Raw genomic sequence first — 20,548 nt, forward strand, 5'->3', positions numbered from 1 at the left:
CTACTCCTCACCAAGACCCAGGGTGAACTGTAAGAGTTTCTAGATTCTTTTCTCCTCTTAGCTTGGAGAGAGGCAGGAGAGTTGGGTGAGAATGGTAATCTCTGAAGTCTGCACTCAATGGGGGGGCGGGGGATAGTCGATCCACCTAAAGTCAACATTAAGTGAGCAAAGCAGCTAGGGGCAGTTTCCTCCAACGTTAACTTTCAATCCCCACCCCCATCCCAGCTCACTCCCACACTTCTCTCCTTGGTCTGCAGGACTGAGCGTCCTTTTCATTAACCTTTTAGCTCCCACCTCCATACACATACTATTTTCCTATACCCTCTAAAGCAGTCAGCAGTCACAACCCCCGCAGCTGGCAAACCTGCCTCAGTACTTGGGTAGGGGGAGGGACACACCTCCCAATGCTGCGGGGATGGGGGAATGCGGGTGGGGGTTGTTCACTTGCCCTCGGATCTCTCTCTGCTGTAAAAGCTGAGCTGAGCGGCAGAGACCAGGCATGCGCAGCATCTTAGGGCGCATTGTGATGGGAACTGCTTTTCTGAGTCTCTTCACAAAGACTCAAGAGTAACCACTAACCACCCCCAAGACCCCTCATCTTTAAGACGCACATACAGATGTAGAGACACTGCAGCCTTTTAAAAACAGGAAACTGGTTGCAGCTTGAAAGTCTGGTCCACGTGAGGACTGGTGTATTTCAGTTGATCCCATCTCCGGTGTTGACACGCCGGCGCCTAGGCTTTGCAGTCCAGAGCTGCAGTTTGCAGTGGAGCTAAGCGGTGTGCGGCTTTAATTCCACGTCAGATCAACTTTGATCAATATCCCCCTACCGGCCCAATTGGAAGAACCCAATTCACCGGAGCTGAGCCTTTGAGGCTTTTAGCTCTTTTCTTCTTCCCCACTCTTTAGATCCACCATCTTCGAGGGCGGGGGAGCCCTTTGGTTTTCTTTATAATTTCTTTCTTATTTCTTTATCTCTTCCCTGTTTTGTTTTTGTTTTTTACGATTTTGGTTTTGCTCCGGTTTTAATTCTCTCTGTTTCTTTCTGTCTCCCTGTCTCTATCTCTGTGCCCGTCTCTGTCTCTGTCTGTCTCTCTGTCTGTGTTCTCTCTCTCTCTCTCTCTCTCTCTCTCTCTCTCTCTCTCTCTCTCTTTGTGTGTGCTTTGGGGAAGCACGCTTACAGCCAATGAACCCGCCTTCCAGATTGGTGTGAAGNTCTCTCTCTCTCTCTCTCTCTCTCTCTCTCTCTCTTCCTCTCTCTCTTAGAAATCGCTTTGGGGAACCCAGCTTACAGCCAATGAACCCGCCTTCCAGATTGGTGTGAAGACAGAAGTGAGGTGGGGGGGGCGTGGAGGGGGTGTGAGAGAGATCCTGGGAGGGGGGAGAGGAAGAGAGGAGAGAGGAAGAGAGGAGAGGGAGAGAGAGGAAGAGAGAAGAGAGAGAGAGAGAGAAGAGGAGGAGGCGGTGGCGGAGGAGGATTAGTGTGGGGTGGAAAGGAAGAGTGAGCGAGCGAGAGCAAGTTGAGGGGAGGGGGTGTAAGAGCCGGCGAATTCTTTTTCTTTTTCTATTATTATTTTGACGACTCCCGAGTTGCGCCCATGCTCTTGTCAGCTTCGTTTTAGGCGTAGCACTGCCAGGCAGAAGAAAATGGGGCAAAGCGTGCTCCGGGCGGTCTTCTTTTTAGTCCTGGGGCTTTGGGGTCATTCTCACGGAGGATTCCCCAACACCATCAGCATAGGTAAGCTCCCCAGAGCCAGCCAGAGGGGGCCAGGCTCTTCTGCATCTGAAACCCACTACCCTAGTGGGGCTGGGGGTATCGCAACACGAGTCCCTGTCCTGCATGGTTTGGGGACGGTGTCTAGGGATGGGGGACTGAGCTGAGATCTTGGAGACCTGAGCTGCAAAGAACTGACGAGTATTGGGAGCATCAAAGATGAGAGAAGGGATCTCCCGGGGCTAATGCGGGTGGACGGCCAGGTTTTCTGAGCTGACCGAGGAGCAAGGGAGTCAAGCTGGAGGTTGGGATGCTGCAAGAGGCTAAGAGTCGCGGCTTTTCAGCTCGCTATTCTGGACTTTGCCAGGGCATGCTTGCAGCCACTGGAAGTTGTCCCAGGGTGATACTGCCTGTCTGGCCGCGCCAGGAGGCATAACCTGGGCCCAGGTCGCCCCGTCCTGCATCTCAGGCTTCAGTGAGACAGGATAGTGTTAGAGGAAATGGAACCCACTTTGAATCCCCCAGACCAAGGAAGTAGCTGTGTGGATGGAGGATGGGGTGGGAAGTGGGGGTGATTCAAGGAGTCGGGCAAGCAGGGAAGTCACGCAGACCAAGGATTCATGAATTGCGGCTGTGTCTGTCTGGAGACCAGCTCCAGTAGCCGGAAGGGAGTTCTCCCCGCCTCTGCCTGTATTTGCAAGTAGAGAAGTTAGAATTGTTGCTTTTACTGAACTGACCCCTGTATTGTCATGGGGGATGATTGGGACAGCAAGGGGAACGAAATTGTTTTTCTTCCCTCCCTATCCCTGTACCCCAGGGGGGGGGGGAGAATAAACCAGCCGTGCGGATAAGGGTGGGGGTGGGGTTGGAGTCAGGGTTCGGGGCCAGACTCAAGATTCAGAAAGAACCAAGTCCCACTTTTAGTTCCTTCAGCCTTCCCCTACATCAGCCTCCTCTTTCTCCCTTCTTTTTAGTTTCCTCCGTGTACAAAAGCCAGGTTTTTCACAGTGGAAAGCAGAGTTTCCAAGTCTTGAAAGACACACAGGTTGAAAAATCATTCCTCAATTGAGCTTCCCAGTAACACTGAGCTAGCCCGGTAGCTCCTGTTTGTGACTTTCTAACTCCTGCTGAAGTAGGGGGGACACAAGCCGAATCTCCATTGCCTTTGCTTCTAGGTGGACTTTTCATGAGAAACACGGTACAGGAGCACAGCGCTTTCCGCTTTGCTGTGCAGTTATACAACACCAACCAGAACACCACTGAGAAGCCCTTCCATTTGAACTACCACGTAGACCACTTGGATTCCTCCAATAGTTTTTCTGTGACTAATGCTTGTAAGTAGATCTGCGTTGGCTCCCTTTGGGACCTTAGGGGACCTCATTTGCATTTTGTTTGTGATGCATGGGGCTTTGCAAACCTGTGTGCTGGGGGGGAGGATGGGGGGGGGGTGATTGCCTCAATATGCAGACTGAGGCAGTAGTCAATCCTGAGTTCATGTTGCATAAATCAACCTTGAAGGATTCTGCTGCGGGGCTGAAAGCAGTGGGCAAAAACTCTAAGGTGAATTATGTTTGATGCAAAACTTCCACTTCCCTCTCTGCTAAATTGGTGGTGTTCTCTCCCCCGCACCCTTTTTTGTTGGGGGAAAAGAAAGAAAGAAAGAAAGAAAGAAAGAAAGAAAGAAAGAAAGAAAGAAAGAAAGAAAGAAAGAAAGAAAGAAACAAAGAAAGAAACAAAGAAAGAAAGAAAGAAGGAAAGAAAGAAAGAGCGAGCATGGTTGTTCAGGGAAATTTCAGATGGAATTTTTTTTAAAAAGAAGCAACAGCAGCTCCCTGATTGAGAGAATGCGGGGCATGCAATACTTGAGTGGTGAAGCTGTGTCTGCTGGTCAGAATGGGCTGAATTTGATGATGGCCTGACACATTAGGAACAAAATATGAGAACCCTGCAAACAAGTGACCTTGAGGCATAGATCAGACTTGGTTCCCTGGTCTCTTTCTGTGCTACCCAGTGTGCTCTGATAGGAACTGATAAGACTACAAACTGATTGAAAGTGATAAATGTATGTCAGCCTGAAAGCAAGAGGGAAGACCGTGCCCAGGTGACTTTTTGGAAAGCCAGTCCTGTCTGTGCCATCGTGCCTGTGCACGTATGCACACACACACACACACACACACACACACACACACACACACACACACACAATTGTTAAGGACAACACAGTTCTTAATTTAGAGCAAGAGGTTGGTTGTGGGAAGAGGCTTGAAGCAGGAAAACTGAATACTAAAAAGGGGAATTTCATCTGCCTCAAAGCCATTTCTGATATCCACCCTTGCACCCATGGTTATCTCTTTTCAAAGGGGAAATTTTAACAGTAAGATCACAGGAACACAAATGGTTAATAGCTTGTTGGACACAGGGCTTTTGTTTTGTTTTGTTTAACTTGAGAGAAATTTTTGTGAGAAACACTGAATTCTTCATCGAAGCTTACTTGGTTTTACTAAAAGTTTCTCCCAAATGAAGCCACTTAAACACAAAGTCTGTCTTGTTTCTCTGGAATGGTGTGCTTTGCAATCTGAAGTTTCACCACATTTGGGGAAATGGTAATTATATCTGTTGGAATTTAACTTTGTATATGACTTTCTTCAAATCCTTCCATCTCCAAGATATGCAATCCCTAACAGTCCTTAAACAGGACCTCAAGAGCACATTTCATTGGATTTAAAGACTTGGGTTGAAGGGAAAGAGGAGTGAAGAAGTACTTTTCAAAAAAATGTAACAGTTAGCAGCCTGCAGAAAATTTTAGCTGAAGGTGCAGATTCTTTTAAGAACATGTTCTTAGACACTCTGTATTTGACATTCTTTGGTTTTCCAACACTGACAAAAAAAGAAATGTATTAACTTTAGTTAAGTGTGGAAGTTACAGAATGTCTGGCTATACTTCCTGTCTTACTTTTGTAATCCCCGACCTCTCTCCAGCATTTACAAGGCACATCTGATTCTTAATCCTGCTGTGCTGTGATCTCCTCAAAAGGCTGAATCTGAAAGGCAGTTTCCTAAATATCAATTAGAACAGATTTAAAACCAAATACATGAAACCAACGGGGTGCGTTATCATTAATAAAGGATAATACATATTTCATCTCCCTTCCCTGTCTTTCCACTGATGAACTCTGGGCTAAGAGGGTCATTTGGTTTCTCAGGAATGATTGATTTCCTAAGCTTTGGGTCTTGTTCTTCTGATCAAACTGCTCTGACACTCAGCAGCCTGCCTCCAGCTATCAGAACCTGAACAACAGTCAGGAAATGATCTCTGCCATGAGAAAAAAATCTCAGGTTTAGGAACAGGTAATAAACCATCTATATTGGGCAGTAAGTGACCAGTGAGGGGACTGGGAAACCAGCTGATCAGAATATCTCAACTTAAATCCATAGCATTCTTACTTACAAAGCTGGGTTATAGTTGCACACTTAACAGAGTAAGAGAAGGGGTAAGATTCACTAGGCAGCAAGACCAAAAGGAAACTTCCTCCTTAGTTATGTCAAATACACACAGGCATACACAGCCCCAGGGCACACGTGGGAGAACAATCTAGAAATCAGTGATGTATACCTAGATGCCTGTTGCACACTCCGACTTTACAGTTAGCTCAGAAGACAGCAGAGAAAAGCTGCCATCTTCTCTGGTCCTCGGAACAGTCATGTCTGAAAGTCACAATTGTCTGAATGGGAGCAGATCTCAAAGCTGTCTCCTGGCAGCTGCTGCTGGATGGCTTAGTGTGAGAAAGATACTTAGTCCAACTGTAGCCTCTGAAAACAATAATTCAAGTGGGCAGAGAAATGCTGGTCATGTCTGTTGCATCCTCCCCCCATACCCCCGTGGCCTTTATTGTTCTTCTTGTGGAAGTATGAGTCAAACCTTTCAGACACAAGCAAACAATTCTAACAGTACTTGAACCAAGCAAATGACTACAGATGCCAGTCCACCAAGTGATTGTTACCCAGTCCCACAGAGGAAACAAATAATCCCAATGCCCTCTAGCCTTCCTATCTGGAGAACTCCAGTGAAAACCTCAGATGAGTCCAAATCTGGCTATGTAGCCCTCCTATCTAGTTCAGTGTGGAACTGGACTAGCAACAATTAAAGAACCTTCCTTGTCATGCAGAGTTCCCACTTTCAGCTTTCTTTGGGGCTAGAGCTGATCTCTCCTCTGGATCTCTGACCCTGGGGCAAGCACATACTTTCTAGGGCATAGGTATGCAGGAAAACGGAAATGTGAGGAGTAATGCCTTCCGTCCCAGCCCCTGCCCTCTGCTTCACCTCAGCACTGTCACCTTTCTCCGTGCAATGTATTCAGAAGTCGTTCTCACAATGAATCCTAGGCACCAGTTATTTAAAGACTCTACTAGCAAGCAAGCTTCTTCTTTTTTTTTTTTTTTTTTTCTGCACAAGCCTCAAGAGGTTTGCTTAAGACAGACTCTAACTTCATTCTGTGCCTTAAGAGGCCAATAAAAGCCTCCCTGGGATCTTAGCTCAGAAGAGAATCGAAGTTTCTCAGAAAGACTCATCACATGTTCCCATTTCATCGGAATTAATAGAGTCCGCTGCCTTACTTTTCAGTTTAGCCGGGTAAAGGCAGAGGGAATGACGGTGTAACTAAAAACGGTTTCAGCATTCATGCCTCCGTAAACATAGAAAGGCACACACATGATTAGTGCATAAGAGAAACAATGCACACCCATTTTGTAAGTTATAGATCTAGCATTTAGAGGAGGAGAAAAAAAAACAAACCAATGTAATAATTCTCAGGCTTACAAGGGTAGGGAAATATCAGGAGACTGCTCATTCCCGCGGTTTGACTTTGCTGTCCCATTTCCTCGGGAAGCCCCGTTGATTCCCTTGAAGTCCCCTCCTGTGTCATGCTGCTGTGCACTTGTAGTGCACTCCACACTACACCGCCCCAGCCTCTGCAGTGTCAGCTCATTAGCACACAGATCTCATATTCCCTCTCCGCACTGTCATTGCAAAAATTGCTGTTGTACACCTTTACAGCCAACAAATGTGCTCGTGGATTCCGTACTGAAGCGGGGGGGGGGGGAAGGCAAATGCAACCTAAAAGGTTATTCACTGCACAATTGTCCTCCAAATGCATTGGCTTAAATATAAATCTGTTGATGGAAAAAGCTCAGGGTGGATGCTGAGACTGACAGTGGATGGGGGACTACTTACAGGAGTACCAACTCTGATGAAGCCCTGGGCAAAATTCCTTTTGTCAGCTAAACCTAACCTATCAACAGCAAGGTTTTCTTCTACTAATGTTTACAAGTGACTTGAAATTTACCTGCAAACTGAGAACTTCCCCCTTTTATAACTGAGCCTGCTTTGCTACCAAGTGTACTTAACTGAGACAGGCTTCTATCTCCTACCCACAGAGTCACAATCTAATTATCTAATTATTCTAATTGCCAGGAAGGAGCCACTTAACCATTTAGGTCCATTTGGAAAAGAAATGTCTCTCTTGATCACAATTCCATGGGCTTTGTTTGACTGTTTACCTTTCGCATATAAGCTTAGAAACAAAGATGAATACCCTGAGATTAAGGCTCTTGTCCTGCTATAGATTGTTAAGTCCTAACCATTATCCTCTCTGACGTCACCTCCCCATGGCTGAAGGATATTTGCACTTTCGCTGCCCTTCCTCCTCTACCCTGTGTCCTGACTAGTCTTCAGGAAGCTCACTGGCTTAGCTTTTTGGTCCTTTTGGCCAGCTGGCTTAGCCTACTGAAGCAAGAAGGGGACGCCTCAGTGGTGCCAGTCAAAGATTTGTCACCTTCTCACAAGGTTTATCATCATTTTTTTCTTAATCTATGCTTTGTAATGGAGGAGGGAGGATGGTGAGGCTGTTCATTTGGGCCATAAAAATAGATGGCAATCAGCAGGCTGTAAAGGTGAGCTTCCTGCAAAGTGTATTACCACTCATACAAGACAGCTTCCTATTGATCTTATAAGTGAAGGCAATGGACAAAGGAGGGTTTGCAGAAAAATAAAAGAGGAAAGAGAATTACTCCGTTATTCTATCTGTGTTTACTGAAAAGTGGGGCCAGTTTTTTTTTCTCTCTTTACAATTTAAACTTGTTTTTCTTCTAAATAAAACTAGTGTTCCAAATGCCCCGTCTTTTACCTCAATAGAGATTGTTTTCTTAATTGTATGTTTCCCTGCATGGTCCCTCAAATTGAGTGAGTAGTGGGAGCTGCTTTAATGGTTTTGGTCCCTGAGATATCTGTAACTTCCATGGCTATGGGGATTCAGAGATGATTGGCTGCTTCTGTTTTGACAGCTTGAGAAAATAAATGAAGGTGTTGAGGTGTTGTTGATTGTCTTCCTTTCTGCATAGGAGATTTGTCATTTTTATACAATTGATTTAAGGATTAAAAGACAACAAATATTTTTAAGAGATGACCAGACATTTAGGAGCTAGAATTCATTACTTTGGAACAGGAGAATAAAAGTCCTAATCCAAATGATTTGCCTTTGGGTTTCTTAGATGGGGGGGACCACTGATACATTTTAAAAGAACTTTTGTGAAACTTTGTATCTCCTATGAAGATCAAGAAAATCATATTAAACCAAATTTTGACTCAATTCCTTTGCATGTTGGTAGTTTAGGCCTAATTAGATGGAATGTCCAGGAGACCGCACCATTAAGGCAACCAAGGGAGGCAATAGTTATGCTTCAAAAAGGAAAGGAGCTGTTCATGCACAAAAGAAGCTCCCTCCCCTTGAAAGCTGTTCAGGGGCCATCCAAGCCCCAGATGCAGAGTTTTAAATAGTCTCAGCCTAAAGTCTAGAATCAACACAGAGTTAGGGACACTGTCTCCCCAAGGAGTTAATGCTTAGCAAACTGACAATGTGGGCAAAATTTGTCTTTTACATATTTCTACTCTTTTTACCATTATTATTTCCTTTCTTACTCTGGCTGTCCAGTTCATGCCTGTTGCCTGGTCTCCAATTGCCTACTCACTGGCCCATCCACACTAACTTTTCATAGGGACTATTTCCTACACTGAGAGTCTAGGTCTTTCTTTTTTCTTATTATCCTGGTCTTGCTCTTAGTTAATTCTCCTTAAGGACTATACACTACTTTGGGGATACCAGTTTTTTCCTGAACACAACAATATAACCTAAAGTGGTAGAAGACAGGATTGAAATGCATGACAGGCAATTATTAACTTTAAAACCTGGGAGTATAAAAGGCATCATGCTTCAATTTCAAAGGAATATACTCAAATGGGAGCTCTTTAGGATATGATATTCATATTGGCTTTTTACCCAAATCAAAGTCAGCAGGCTTTGGTTATGGAAGTCTTTTTTTTTTTCAGGGAAATTCACAGTAGGATGGGTATGAGTACAGCTAAACCATAGACTTGGTTTCAAGTGCAAAACTTGAAAGTCTTTGGGACAATTTTGGGAATCAGCCCAAATACACAGGGTTTCATTTTATTGAAGTGGTTGTTGTAAGATCTGTAACTATATGTGGACAGTGGCAGGAGATACACTGTATCAAATGAAAGTCATACAGGAGAGGAGAGGATGGTGGTGGGGAAGCTGAGTGTCAAGCAGAAAGTTTCTATCTTTTGGAATGGCATGTGGAATTGCATGCCAGTGATGGTAACACTGGATGCACTCAGTACCTAGCCAAGAAGCAGCTCCCTCTCATTCCCTCTAGCTTTCTCTTACATTGGCTCAGTCATACATTGTGGTCCCTCTGCCTATGGAAGGATCCATCCTACTCTCTTCTGGACTTACACTGCACATGATTGAAGAAAATGAATGATGGCCCTCCTTCCTGTTTCCCAATTGTCACTTGCTTTTTAAGCATTGATCCTCAATGCAACACTGTTTTAGCTTGTTTGCAAGTCAAAGGATCATAGATAAGATGGGAAACAGTGCTGGCAATGGTCTCTTACCATATGTGGCACAAGTCAATACAAAACAGCATTTATCAACCTTTCATGTGTGTACCATATGCTTGAAAAGCATGTTGAAGATTAGGATTTAAAAGTTTACTACGAGCCCAAGACTTCATTTCTAGCAAGTTCTTAGGTAATGCTAATGCTCCTGGTCCTTAAATCACAGTTTGAACAACAACAACAACAACAAGTCCAAAGTTGAGAGACTGTATTTTACCAAAGTAAAGGTTCTTTGGGTCGCAATTTTATCATCAAGATTTGTCTAATGAAACAAAGTTCTGCACAAGATACATTTGCTTTATTCTCAGTCACATATGTCTCAGTCATATTCCCAACAATCTCACGTCCATTTCATCCAGGTAGGTGTCATTATTGGATGCCCCCTGAAAACATTTGCTTGGAGTTGGCTTTTGTATGAGTGAGGAATGGTGAGCTACAGGACAGGCTGAGAGAGACTGTAGCTCCTGAGTCAGAATGGCAGTGCCTTGGCTCCTTGACACATCCCAAAGTGCCCTGTTTAGAAACTATATATGCAAGAGATCTAAGGTTGCTTTGTAGTTCCAACTCTCTTTCCACTTTGCTTCTCTGGGTCAAGACATGCCAGAAGGAGGCATGTAACAACTGCTTTTCAGCTGCCCGGCTTCTCTTACACAGGGTTGGAAAACAAGAAGCACAACACAATTCTATCTTCTTCAAGAAGAGCCTGAAAAATCAACTCAATTTTCAGGTACTCAAAGTGAGGGAAGAAGTGTAATGTTGTTTCTGAACATATCTTAGCTAAGGACTGCTCCAAGGAAGACATTAAAAGAATAGCCAATGACATTTGAAGACTGAAACTGATGCAATCCCACCCCACCCCACCCCCAAATACTGTCACTCTAATGGTCTGCCTTTAGTCTTTAATTTAACAAATTTACTTCTGTGTGTTATTGCATTAGAAGGGTATGCTAAAATCTGAGTATGCAGTCTGGAAGTGAATGAGCTAAATACTTTTTACTCACATTTAAATAGGATTATTTATTCAGGCTAACACCTATTACCTTTCAGAGTCCTCAGAAGGAGATATCCAGAGCAGGTAAGTAATGCAGAATGAGACAGCTATCTGCCAAAGGAAGCTGAGCAAAAAAAAGGATGGTGGACATTAAGAAGGTTGTTGATGGAAAAAGGGTCAAGAAAATACACACCATCTCTTTCTTCACATTTGTCCTCAGTTGTAAACTTTGCGCCTTTATTCACTATGCTCTTATCTATATTTGACTATTTCAATGGCATTTGACCCATGAAGTTGCTCTCTTCTGATATAGTGAGCCTGCTGCCTGCTTTATGCATGACTGTTTGTTGCCATGGATAATCGTGAAGTTAGGATTTTCTGTAGTTAATGTGGGAAACTTGCAGAAGTAAAATAAGTTTGTAAGCAAAGGCAGTGAGCATTTTTTAAGCTTTTAAAAATTGTTATGATAAACCTCCTTCCCCCTTCAGTTATCCATGGTTGGCTGTTTGGTCACCAACAAAACAGGTAGAGATCAGCCCCCAGAAAGGTAAGTACGTGGATAAAGGTGTTAATATGGTGTTCTCTGCATGGGTGAATTGTAAATGTAAGACAGAACTCAGACATTTGCAGTCAGACAGAACCTGTTATAGAACCTCAAATATCCTTTAATTTCACTGCAATCTCCAAAGATGCTCGTTGATTAGTTTAAGTCTTGGATTGGGCCATTTGCATCAGAATCACCAAAGATGCTGCTTTAAATATGAATTCCTAGTTTATACCCCAAATGTATGAATCAGAAAATACGTGCTTTAGGCCTATCTAGCAAGTTTTGTGGGTGATAATAATAACATAAATCTGATTTGAGAATCATATAGTTAATAAATCCTGATACTATAATGTGAGATATGCAGATTCAGACTACAATCTATTGAATACCCACTAAGCAGCAAGTATTGTGCCTCTATGCACTTTCATACGTGTTGCCTTTTTGGGTAATTGAACTACAATTGATCCATGTAATCATTAACAAATTTGGCTGCCAACCTGAAAATTTAAGCTAGGACTTGAGAAAACTAAGAGACTAGCCTTATAGTCTCTGGGACAAAGAAAGCAACAACTCTGAGATGGCAAATAGAAACAGGGGAATAGTTTTCATTTTTACTGTGTATCTTCCTATCTTGGCTTGTTAGCCAATGATGGTTCTTTAAATATGCTATGAACTAGATGTCATGGCAAATGTCAGTCCATTTATTAAAATGGATGTGTTGCAATCATTTACTGCAGCATTCATTGTGGCCTTCCTCCACATGATTGTTATAAACAAATTTAAAACAAGAGTGGATATAATAACTACCACTCCACTGTACCACGTGGAAAACATTGTCCAAGGAATTTTATATGTTATATTCCAAGGAATCATTACATTTCTAGAAGTGAGGCATTTTCACCCCAATTTTATACAAAATAGAAATCATAAGGAGTTCAAAATTCATAAGCAGCTACCTCGAGGTTACACAGCTGGCTCTGTGGTAGCGCCAAGAGAATTTCCTGCCTCTAGAGACTTACTCAATTTCAAATGGAGTTGAAATCTTAAATGATTATAAGAGCTAGACACATCACATATGTGATGCATGAGAGAGGTATGTTTAATAAGGAAGAGTGAAACGTTTGACAATCTCTATGTTCCAAAGCCCTCAACATATACAAATCCATGAAAGAAACAGGATACCTTCAATAGTCCCTAAGATGGCTGAATGTGGAAGGTGCATGTCTCTGACACCCATACAATATATGCTATACTCTATTTAGCAGCTAATTATTGGTTTGGGGAAAACTGTTAACTGGTCATTATAACTAGTGAGAAAAAAGAGAGAAAAGAGCAAAACTATACTTGGGGTGGGGGGCGGGAGAAAAAATCCATTTGTCTTCTTTTCTTAACAAAACATTAATATGTACCAGCCTAATAGAACTCTCTATCTCTTGTGCACATATCACATATGTAATCTTACATACGCAATACTTTATACAGTTGTTTTCCTTATCTAAAGGTCACCTCAACTCTAACTTTCCATCAGACAATGGTGAGGCATATAGCAAGGATAGAATGCCAGCATGGGGTCATTAATATATATTTGGCAGATCAGAAGAAGTCTTCTGAGGGGGCTTGCTTTGGAAAAATTGCTTAGGTTCTCACATATACTCCCCACAAATTGGAGACACTATATAAGAATCTCTGAAGAATCACCTAGGGTAAGATCTCCTATATTTTAAGAGACAGGCTTAGATCTTTAAGCCAATGTCCAAAAGAAATTTGTATTCTTATTTGCTTGATGTTGCAGACAGACATAAGCCACCTGGGTTACACGCCATCCTGAGGCACTACTTGTAGCTTATCAGTAGCCTGCCAGAGTACGAGTGAGAGCAGTTTGTCTTCTCATCATCATACCCTATTTCCAGAAATAAGAGCACGACACAAATAAAATCCAGATTCTCATTAAAAATAGTAAACAAGGAAACAATTTGGTATCCTATTTTCAGACTCAGTCACATTCCGTCCCCTGTCATTTTAAGTGTTCCAACAGTAAGTAAGTAGTCTGTTTCCTAGTTCTCTTGAGGCAGAGAAGACAGCATCTAGTGGCAGAGTTTTGTTAGCCAAGAATCCCTATCAGTAGCTTCAATCTCTTAGGTTGAAAGTAAACATCATTGACATACGTAACCAGTCAATAAATATTGGACACTACCTGTTTGCAAATAAGAAATTTAATGAACAAGTTTTTTATGTTAATTGGACATAAATGTCTGGGGTACCTATAGAACCTGTTCTGGATTAAAACTTTGTGAATGCCAGATAACTACTCCAGGATTATATGTTTCTCAGTAAAGGCATGCCTAGAATGTAAATTAAGACCAACCCCCTCCATACATCACCATACAATTTACTTTGAAGTCATAAAGTAAGTTATAGAAAAGTGAGCACTTTAGATCCCATGTTTCTATGGCTTTGGGAAACAATAAAAGGAAAACAGAGATATATGAGAGTGAATAATTGACCAGGAGTTAAGACAGGTACCCAGTTATCGTCTCAGGTCTCACAGCAATTGCCTCTATCACTATAGACCGGCCTCTATATCTCTGGTCCTAGTTTCTATCAATTTAAAATAGATGCTCTCCGAGACTTTAGTCATTGATAGCCTATCACTAGGTCTTACTAGGTCACTTTATTTCTAGCTGAGGAAATACCATCCAAATGGAATCCCCCCCAAATGTTTCAGTATCTAGAAAGTTCTATTCGTGTTTATTGTCCTAGCCCACACTGTTAAGTTTTGGGATCAAACTATCAGATCATAAATCTGGTGGATAGTGTTTCTACCTAGTCATCACTTACCTTTCCTAATCCCAACCTCTTTCACTTATTATGTAACTCTGAGCAGGTTACTTCATTTCATCATGCCTGATATTCCCCAGTTACGAGTAGGAATAATGATAACCTTTATTGGGTTGCTGAGAGTTTGAAATGAAATCATAAATTCATATAAAACATGCACAATAGTGTCCAGCACTCACTGGTTATCATTATTTATATCATCATTAATTTAAAATATTTTGAGCTTTTTGTCCTAAAAACAGAAACCTAGTTTCCTTTGAAAACTGAAATCACTTGTCACTTCAGAAACCAGATTTCCTTCCTGAACAGCTGTTCTCTGAGCCTTTACAGTTCTAAGTTCTTCTTCAAACCACAGATTTTTTTTCTGCCAAGAAACCCATCACAACACCCCCTCATATTTCCAGCCCACCAACCTAACCTCAAACATCTCTCACCCATGCATCCAAGTTTGCACATCCCCTTTAACTCTTGGCAGCAATAACTACTCAGACACTCCACCATCAAGAAACTCTGTGAGTTGCATATCTCTGCATAACCTAAGGCAAAATTGCAAAGGAAGACCTATGGTTTCCCCTCCCAAAGAAACTATATTTTTTTCTAATTCAATATACTATTAATCTCAAACTGACTCATCTTCACAGTGTGTGTGTGTGTGTATGTGTGTGTGTGTGTGTGTGTGTGTGTGTGTGTGTGNGAGAGAGAGAGAGAGAGAGAGAGAGAGAGAGAGAGAGAGAGAGAGAGAGAGAGATATTACTCAGTTTATATGCAACTCCACCAACTTCCCAAAGGCTCAGGATGCATCCATTTCTCCTATGAAAATGATTGAAAAGGAAGCACACTGGCCAAGTTCCCAGTGGTCTGGCTCTGCAGCCAGGACGTAGGACTTCTCTAGAAATTGGTCTGCCCACTGAGTAGTATCAGAAAAAGCAGCATTAGTGAGTTGGCTCTTTTTTTTTTTTCCGAGCCTGAGGAACTGAGAAAAATGTTCCATGCATTCTCCACCTCTTGGTATAACTAAGACCTTGATAATTCTCTTAATGCTTCTCCCTAAAGATGGTGAAAGCCAGATACAACCCCACATCTGCTATATATATATATATATATATATATATATATATATATATATATATATATATATATGAGTCTAGGCAACTGCTCTAGTATACAAGAGTTTAAGCCTACTCTCTGTAATTGGTATTCTGGATGTCCTTTGGCCTCCTGGTTTCTGCCAGAACTAACCCACTGTCCTTGATTCTTTCTTCTACAGCCTATAGACATAAAGGAAGAAAACGACATGAAAAACCAATAAGGAAAACAAAGCAGCACTTCCCCCTGGCTAAAAGTGCCCAGGTTTTAATGCCACTCATTCCTGGTTCTTGTGTCTTCCCCCCTTACAGTTTTTTGTGGCAAAAGATTGTTGTTAACACTTTCCTTAGTAGAAGGCTGTTTCTCCTATTCCATTTGGGAACACTTAACAGACAAATTGTAGCTCTAAAATGGACTACAAGAATTTGAATCTTGACTCTCTTATTAGCAGTGGCCTGACCTTGATAAATGACTTAACACCTTTGCGAAATAAAGATGAATAAAAGAATAAATATGTTACACAGATGCTGTGAATATTAAATAGGAAGATCATTCATGCATAACATTTACCATGATGTGTGGCACATAGTAAGAGCCAAGTGTAATGGTAGCTACTATTAATACAGAATGGTGAGGTGCTTGAAATTACAGATCTCCAATTGTAACTGATCAAGGGATGTTTTTTCCTGTCTCCAAGCCCTGCAAAGCAACTCAGCTCCCCTGTGATTGTATAGCCTAGAACAAGATGGATGGGACAATCTTTGAATACTGAGAAGGCTACCTTGAGTACAAGAGACTAGGCTTGGTGGTAAAATATGTAGAGGGAGAATTTCTGTGATACATCCTAAAGTCAGGTTATATATACTGCTAGGCCTCAACCATGCCACAGTTAAGTGCAATTCCTTAGGCTATAATCCTTCCTTATTTACCGTCTTAGAATTGAGGATGATTTTCTTACTGCCCATGTAGCTTTGGATAAAGGATCAAGGTGATTTGGATACAGCAGCACAGAGGGTGTCGTGATAACATTGGCATTTGCTGGATTAAAGGAAAGAACAAACTTTCTTAAGACAAAAATCTGTTTTTTTTTTAATGTTTTAGAAGTGGTAGAGTAGAAAAGTGAACCCAGAAATCTTCACACAATCAGGGAGAAAAATGTAGTTTGAGCTTTCTCATCACACACAGTTTTTTTTTTTTAATTCTTTACTTTCAGGTGATACAGGCAACATGGATGTTTGGAGCACTTTCTTTTGAGTGGATGGCGTTTTTTTTTTTTTTTTTTTTTTTTTTCCTTTGGATGGTACTTGCCTGAGTCAGACTGGAAAGAGCAAACTTGCTTCTCAGCAAAGGGAACTGAGGAGTCCAGGGGCTAAGTGACTGTACCAGTTGATCCCACAACTGGGTTTGCAGTCTGGCTCCCACCTCTTGGCACTTGGCTAAGATGTCTTCTTAATCTGCTTCTGATGCTCTTAGCTTTCCCTGCTGCACAGTGATACCCTGTCCAAAAATGACAACCTTGTCAGTTTTAAATAGGTGCTAGAAAGGAAAACCAAAGTCACAGCAAGTTAATTAGGGATGCAGCAAAGCTAGAGTTTCAGGGGCCATGGGTAATGATAATGGGCATCTAGTGCCCCCAGAGCTGCTAACTTGTCAACATTTTACCACCCTTTGATTTATCATGAAGAGTGAGCAAAAAAAAAAAAAAAGGCTAAAGGTGTAGAGCCCACTTATGCGTCACATATTTTTGGAACTACATCAAATACTTCTAATTCAACTACCTCATTTTGTAGATGCAGCCAGTGAGGACAAAAAGAAGGGATTCATCAAAGATGATGCAAGATGGACTTCTCAGTGTGGTCCCTCCCATCATCTTTTCAACCTTCCCACCAGAAAGCTATACTAAAGCAATACCGTTGAATCTATTACTTTTATTTTTATTTTTTGGTATCTCTTTCTCTTGAATTATGTCACATTTATAAGTTATAGTACCCCAAACCAATTTTCAAATGTAATCCATCTTTTAGTGAGTATAGAAGTTAAAATGTCAAGTTCACTCATAATCAGTGAATCATATATATATGAGTAAAATCAGCTACATTGAGCAGAAATTGAGGCTGAGGATATAGCACCAAGATATAGCACTTGCCTTGCAAGTGCAAAGCCCTGGTATATCCTCTGTCCTGGAGGAAAAGTAGAAGGAAAGAGAGGGAAAACACCTAGAGAACAAGGAAAAAAGAATGGAATAAAAGAAACATGGATTTTACCACATTTTCAGGATCATATCCTGTGCTTTTATTATATCCTTTTATTATATTCCGGAGACTTTCTAAATCTCCAAAAATTTTAAAAACGATCAATTATTATTTATATTTATTATATCACATAGTTGTTTATTACATACTTGTGATACATAAACAAAACTATACTGCATATAGTTATACATTGATATATAACACTACTGCCAAATTTGGTGCATTCAGGGATTTTTATTCTCATTTTACAGAAGTTTACAATTATGTACCAACTTGCTGTAACATCAATATTCTAGGTCAGGTTTGAAAACATAATAAACAAATAATAAATAGGGAATTATACTCTCTGCAATAATCACTGTTCCTCCACTGGACACAGCAAAGAATAAAAGTGGAGTAGCACACGCCTATAACCCTAGCACTTAGACAGCCGAGGAGGAAGGGTCATGAATTCAAAGTCAGCTTAGGGTATACAACAAAACCTTGCATCAGAAAAGGGAGAGAGATGCTATTCCCATGATACCTCAACTATATGGCTACATAAACAGTATATGAACAATGGTGACACTCATAGGAATGCTGTCATAGTAAGGAGTAATCTTACAGGGCCCCAGTACTGATGAGACAGGAAGAATTAGTCTTTCCCAGAAATGAATCATTTTATTGGTTGATCAATACCAAATGCTCAGTCCTGAAATTGTATATATACTCTCTTAGTTAAGGTTTCTATTGCTGTGATGAAACACCATGACCAAAAAGCAAGTTTGGGAGGAAAGGGTTTATTTGGCTTACACTTAGACATCACAAGTTCATCACTGAAAGAAGTTGGGACAGGAACTCAAACAGGGCAGGAACAAAGAGTCGGAAGCTGTTGCAGAAGCCAGGTGTTGCTTAGTTACTTACTCAACCGGCTTTCTATAGAACCTAGGACTTCCAGCTTAGGGATGGCACCATCCACCATGGGCTGGGCCTTCCCCTGTCAATCACTAATAAAGAAAATGCCCCACAGGCATGCCTACAGCCTGACTTTATAGAGACATTTTCTTAACTGAGGTTTACTCCTCTCAGATGGCTTTAGTTTGTGTCAGGTTAATATGAAACTATCCAGCACACATGCAAATAACGTTATATGGACTCAGCACATTGTGTTCATACATTTATGAATGTGTGTGTGTGTCTGTGTGTGTGTGTGTGGTCTGTGTGTGTGTGTGTCTGTGTGTGTGTCTATCTAACAATTATAACTGAAGAGAAATGAATTTGAGAGGGAACAGAGGCCATAAGGGTGGGGTTGGAAAGAAAGAAAAATGATATAATTATATTTTAATTAAAAATGAGAAAGAACAAAAAGTGACAAGGGAGATATATGTTATAAAACTTAGGCAGACCATAAAGAAACTGTGGTTATGATCTGAAGCCAAATTCCTAAATTCAAATCCTATATATAAGCATCTAACTATAATTTTCTAATTTGATCTTCATAATGCTCATTTAAGAGATACAGCTAAGTGTCTCTAGTTGCATATGTAGCAGAGGATGGCCTAGTCAGCCATCAATGGGAGGAAAGGTCCTTGGTCTTGCAAAGATCATGTGCCCCAGTACAGGGGAATGCCAGGGCCAGGAAGCGGGAGTGGGTGGGTTAGGGAGCAGGGTGGGAGGTGGGTATAGGGGACTTTGGGGATAGCATTTGAAATGTAAATGAAGAAAATATCTAATAAAAAAGAGATACAGCTCAGGTGTTATTGTCCCCACTTTGTAGATAAAGAAACTAAGGCCAAGATGTGTAAAACAAGCAATGCCAGATTAAAGATTATGTAATAAAGAAGGAAAAAGGACCCAGGGTTACCAACCTCAAGTGCTTTTGGAAATTGTAAAGTGTATAAAGTTAGATGTAGTATGCAGCTGTCATAAGGTGGGACTAAAGTCACAAATGATGCTAGAGACTGGGCAGAGTATTAAGAGCCTCAGAAAACATTTTGTAAGGAAAACGATAAGCTGTTATGGACCAAAAAATTTGATCATGTAAATCAACATCTTTGTATTATATATGAGAGACAGACAGACAGATGGAGACACACACAAGAGACAGACATACAGAGAGACACAGAGGGAGAGAGGGGAGAGGGAGGGAGGGAGGGAGGGAGGGAGGGAGGGAGGGAGAGAAAGCAGCAACACACCAAAGTAGGACTAGAACTCCCTTCTCTCACATTTGCAGAGTCCCCAAATAATTATGACTGCATTTTCTTAGTTGACCTTTGTTGAAAAAGAAAGACTAAGGAAACAATTTAGTTATTTGTAGACTCCACGTAGGCAGGAGCTACTTAATTGGGATCTCATGCAAGGAAAAGCAAAATATCACATAACTACGATGTTTTAAACCACACTATTTGCATTCCAGGTTTGAAAGAGTAAGGAGTCAGGAAGGCGACAGACAAATCAGTCAGGAGAGCTCCTCAGATTCTGAGGAGGTGGCTACTGTCTTCAACAATGACCATCACATCAAATAACCTCTCTTGGATTAACACTTATCTTCACAGTTGTTCCTCTGTTATGAGATTTTTTTGGGGGGTGGGGCAAAAAAATCTTGGTAAAATGGGAAAAAATGCCAGTTCCTTGAAAATAGAGAGGACTATTCATTTTCTTGTAGCATGCATGAAGTCCACAACAGCAAAGGACTCCATCACCAAGTGCACCTCAGCTCTCACTAAGCCCTTTGGTGCTGAGCAAATATGTGTTGGGCACTTTGATCTTTCCATTAGTTGTTTCAGCTGAGGCAAGAGCAAATAAACACTTGTGTCTTGACAACCTTTTCAAGTTCAGTGGGACAGAAAGTTGTACAAGGGGAAAAAAAAAACAAGAAAAGAATTCTTCAATAGCAGGCTATCAAGGTTACTATAAATGCCATCGAACAAGGCAGCCCATTAAAAAATGTAGTCCAAAATGTACTAATATGATAAACCCAAATGAGGTCTCGTTATTCTTAGCTCTAAAGTTCTGACTGTCCTTACAAACTGCCACTGCAGCCTAGATAGTGTCCATCATGATCTGTCTTCTGCTAAAATACTCCTTTCTGCCTCCCATTGAACAGGACCATAGTCCCAGAGGGCAGCTCTTTCTTTCTTTCCTTCTCTCTCTCTCTCTCTCTCTCTCT

The 20,548-nt window shown here is 41.5% G+C and overlaps 1 protein-coding gene across 5 annotated transcripts in view; it reads left to right on the top strand.

Annotated features, from left to right (window-relative positions):
- Positions 1 to 1,216: 1,216 nt before the first annotated feature.
- Positions 1,217 to 20,548, top strand: part of Gria3 (glutamate ionotropic receptor AMPA type subunit 3) — a 267,089-nt gene continuing 247,757 nt past the window's right edge. For 3 of the 5 annotated variants that reach the window (XM_021188554.2, XM_021188553.2, XM_021188551.2), the window contains exons 1-2: positions 1,382 to 1,738; positions 2,890 to 3,048. In XM_021188554.2, the coding sequence (XP_021044213.1) occupies positions 1,648 to 1,738; positions 2,890 to 3,048 (250 nt within the window). In that variant the 5' untranslated portion in view covers positions 1,382 to 1,647. Of the gene's footprint in view, positions 1,338 to 1,381; positions 1,739 to 2,889; positions 3,049 to 20,548 lie in introns of those variants that run through there. The other 2 variants (XM_029533969.1, XM_029533970.1) reach the window with 2 other exon arrangements.

Source organism: Mus pahari, chromosome X (assembly GCF_900095145.1).
Source record: "Mus pahari chromosome X, PAHARI_EIJ_v1.1, whole genome shotgun sequence".
NCBI lineage: Eukaryota > Metazoa > Chordata > Mammalia > Rodentia > Muridae > Mus > Mus pahari.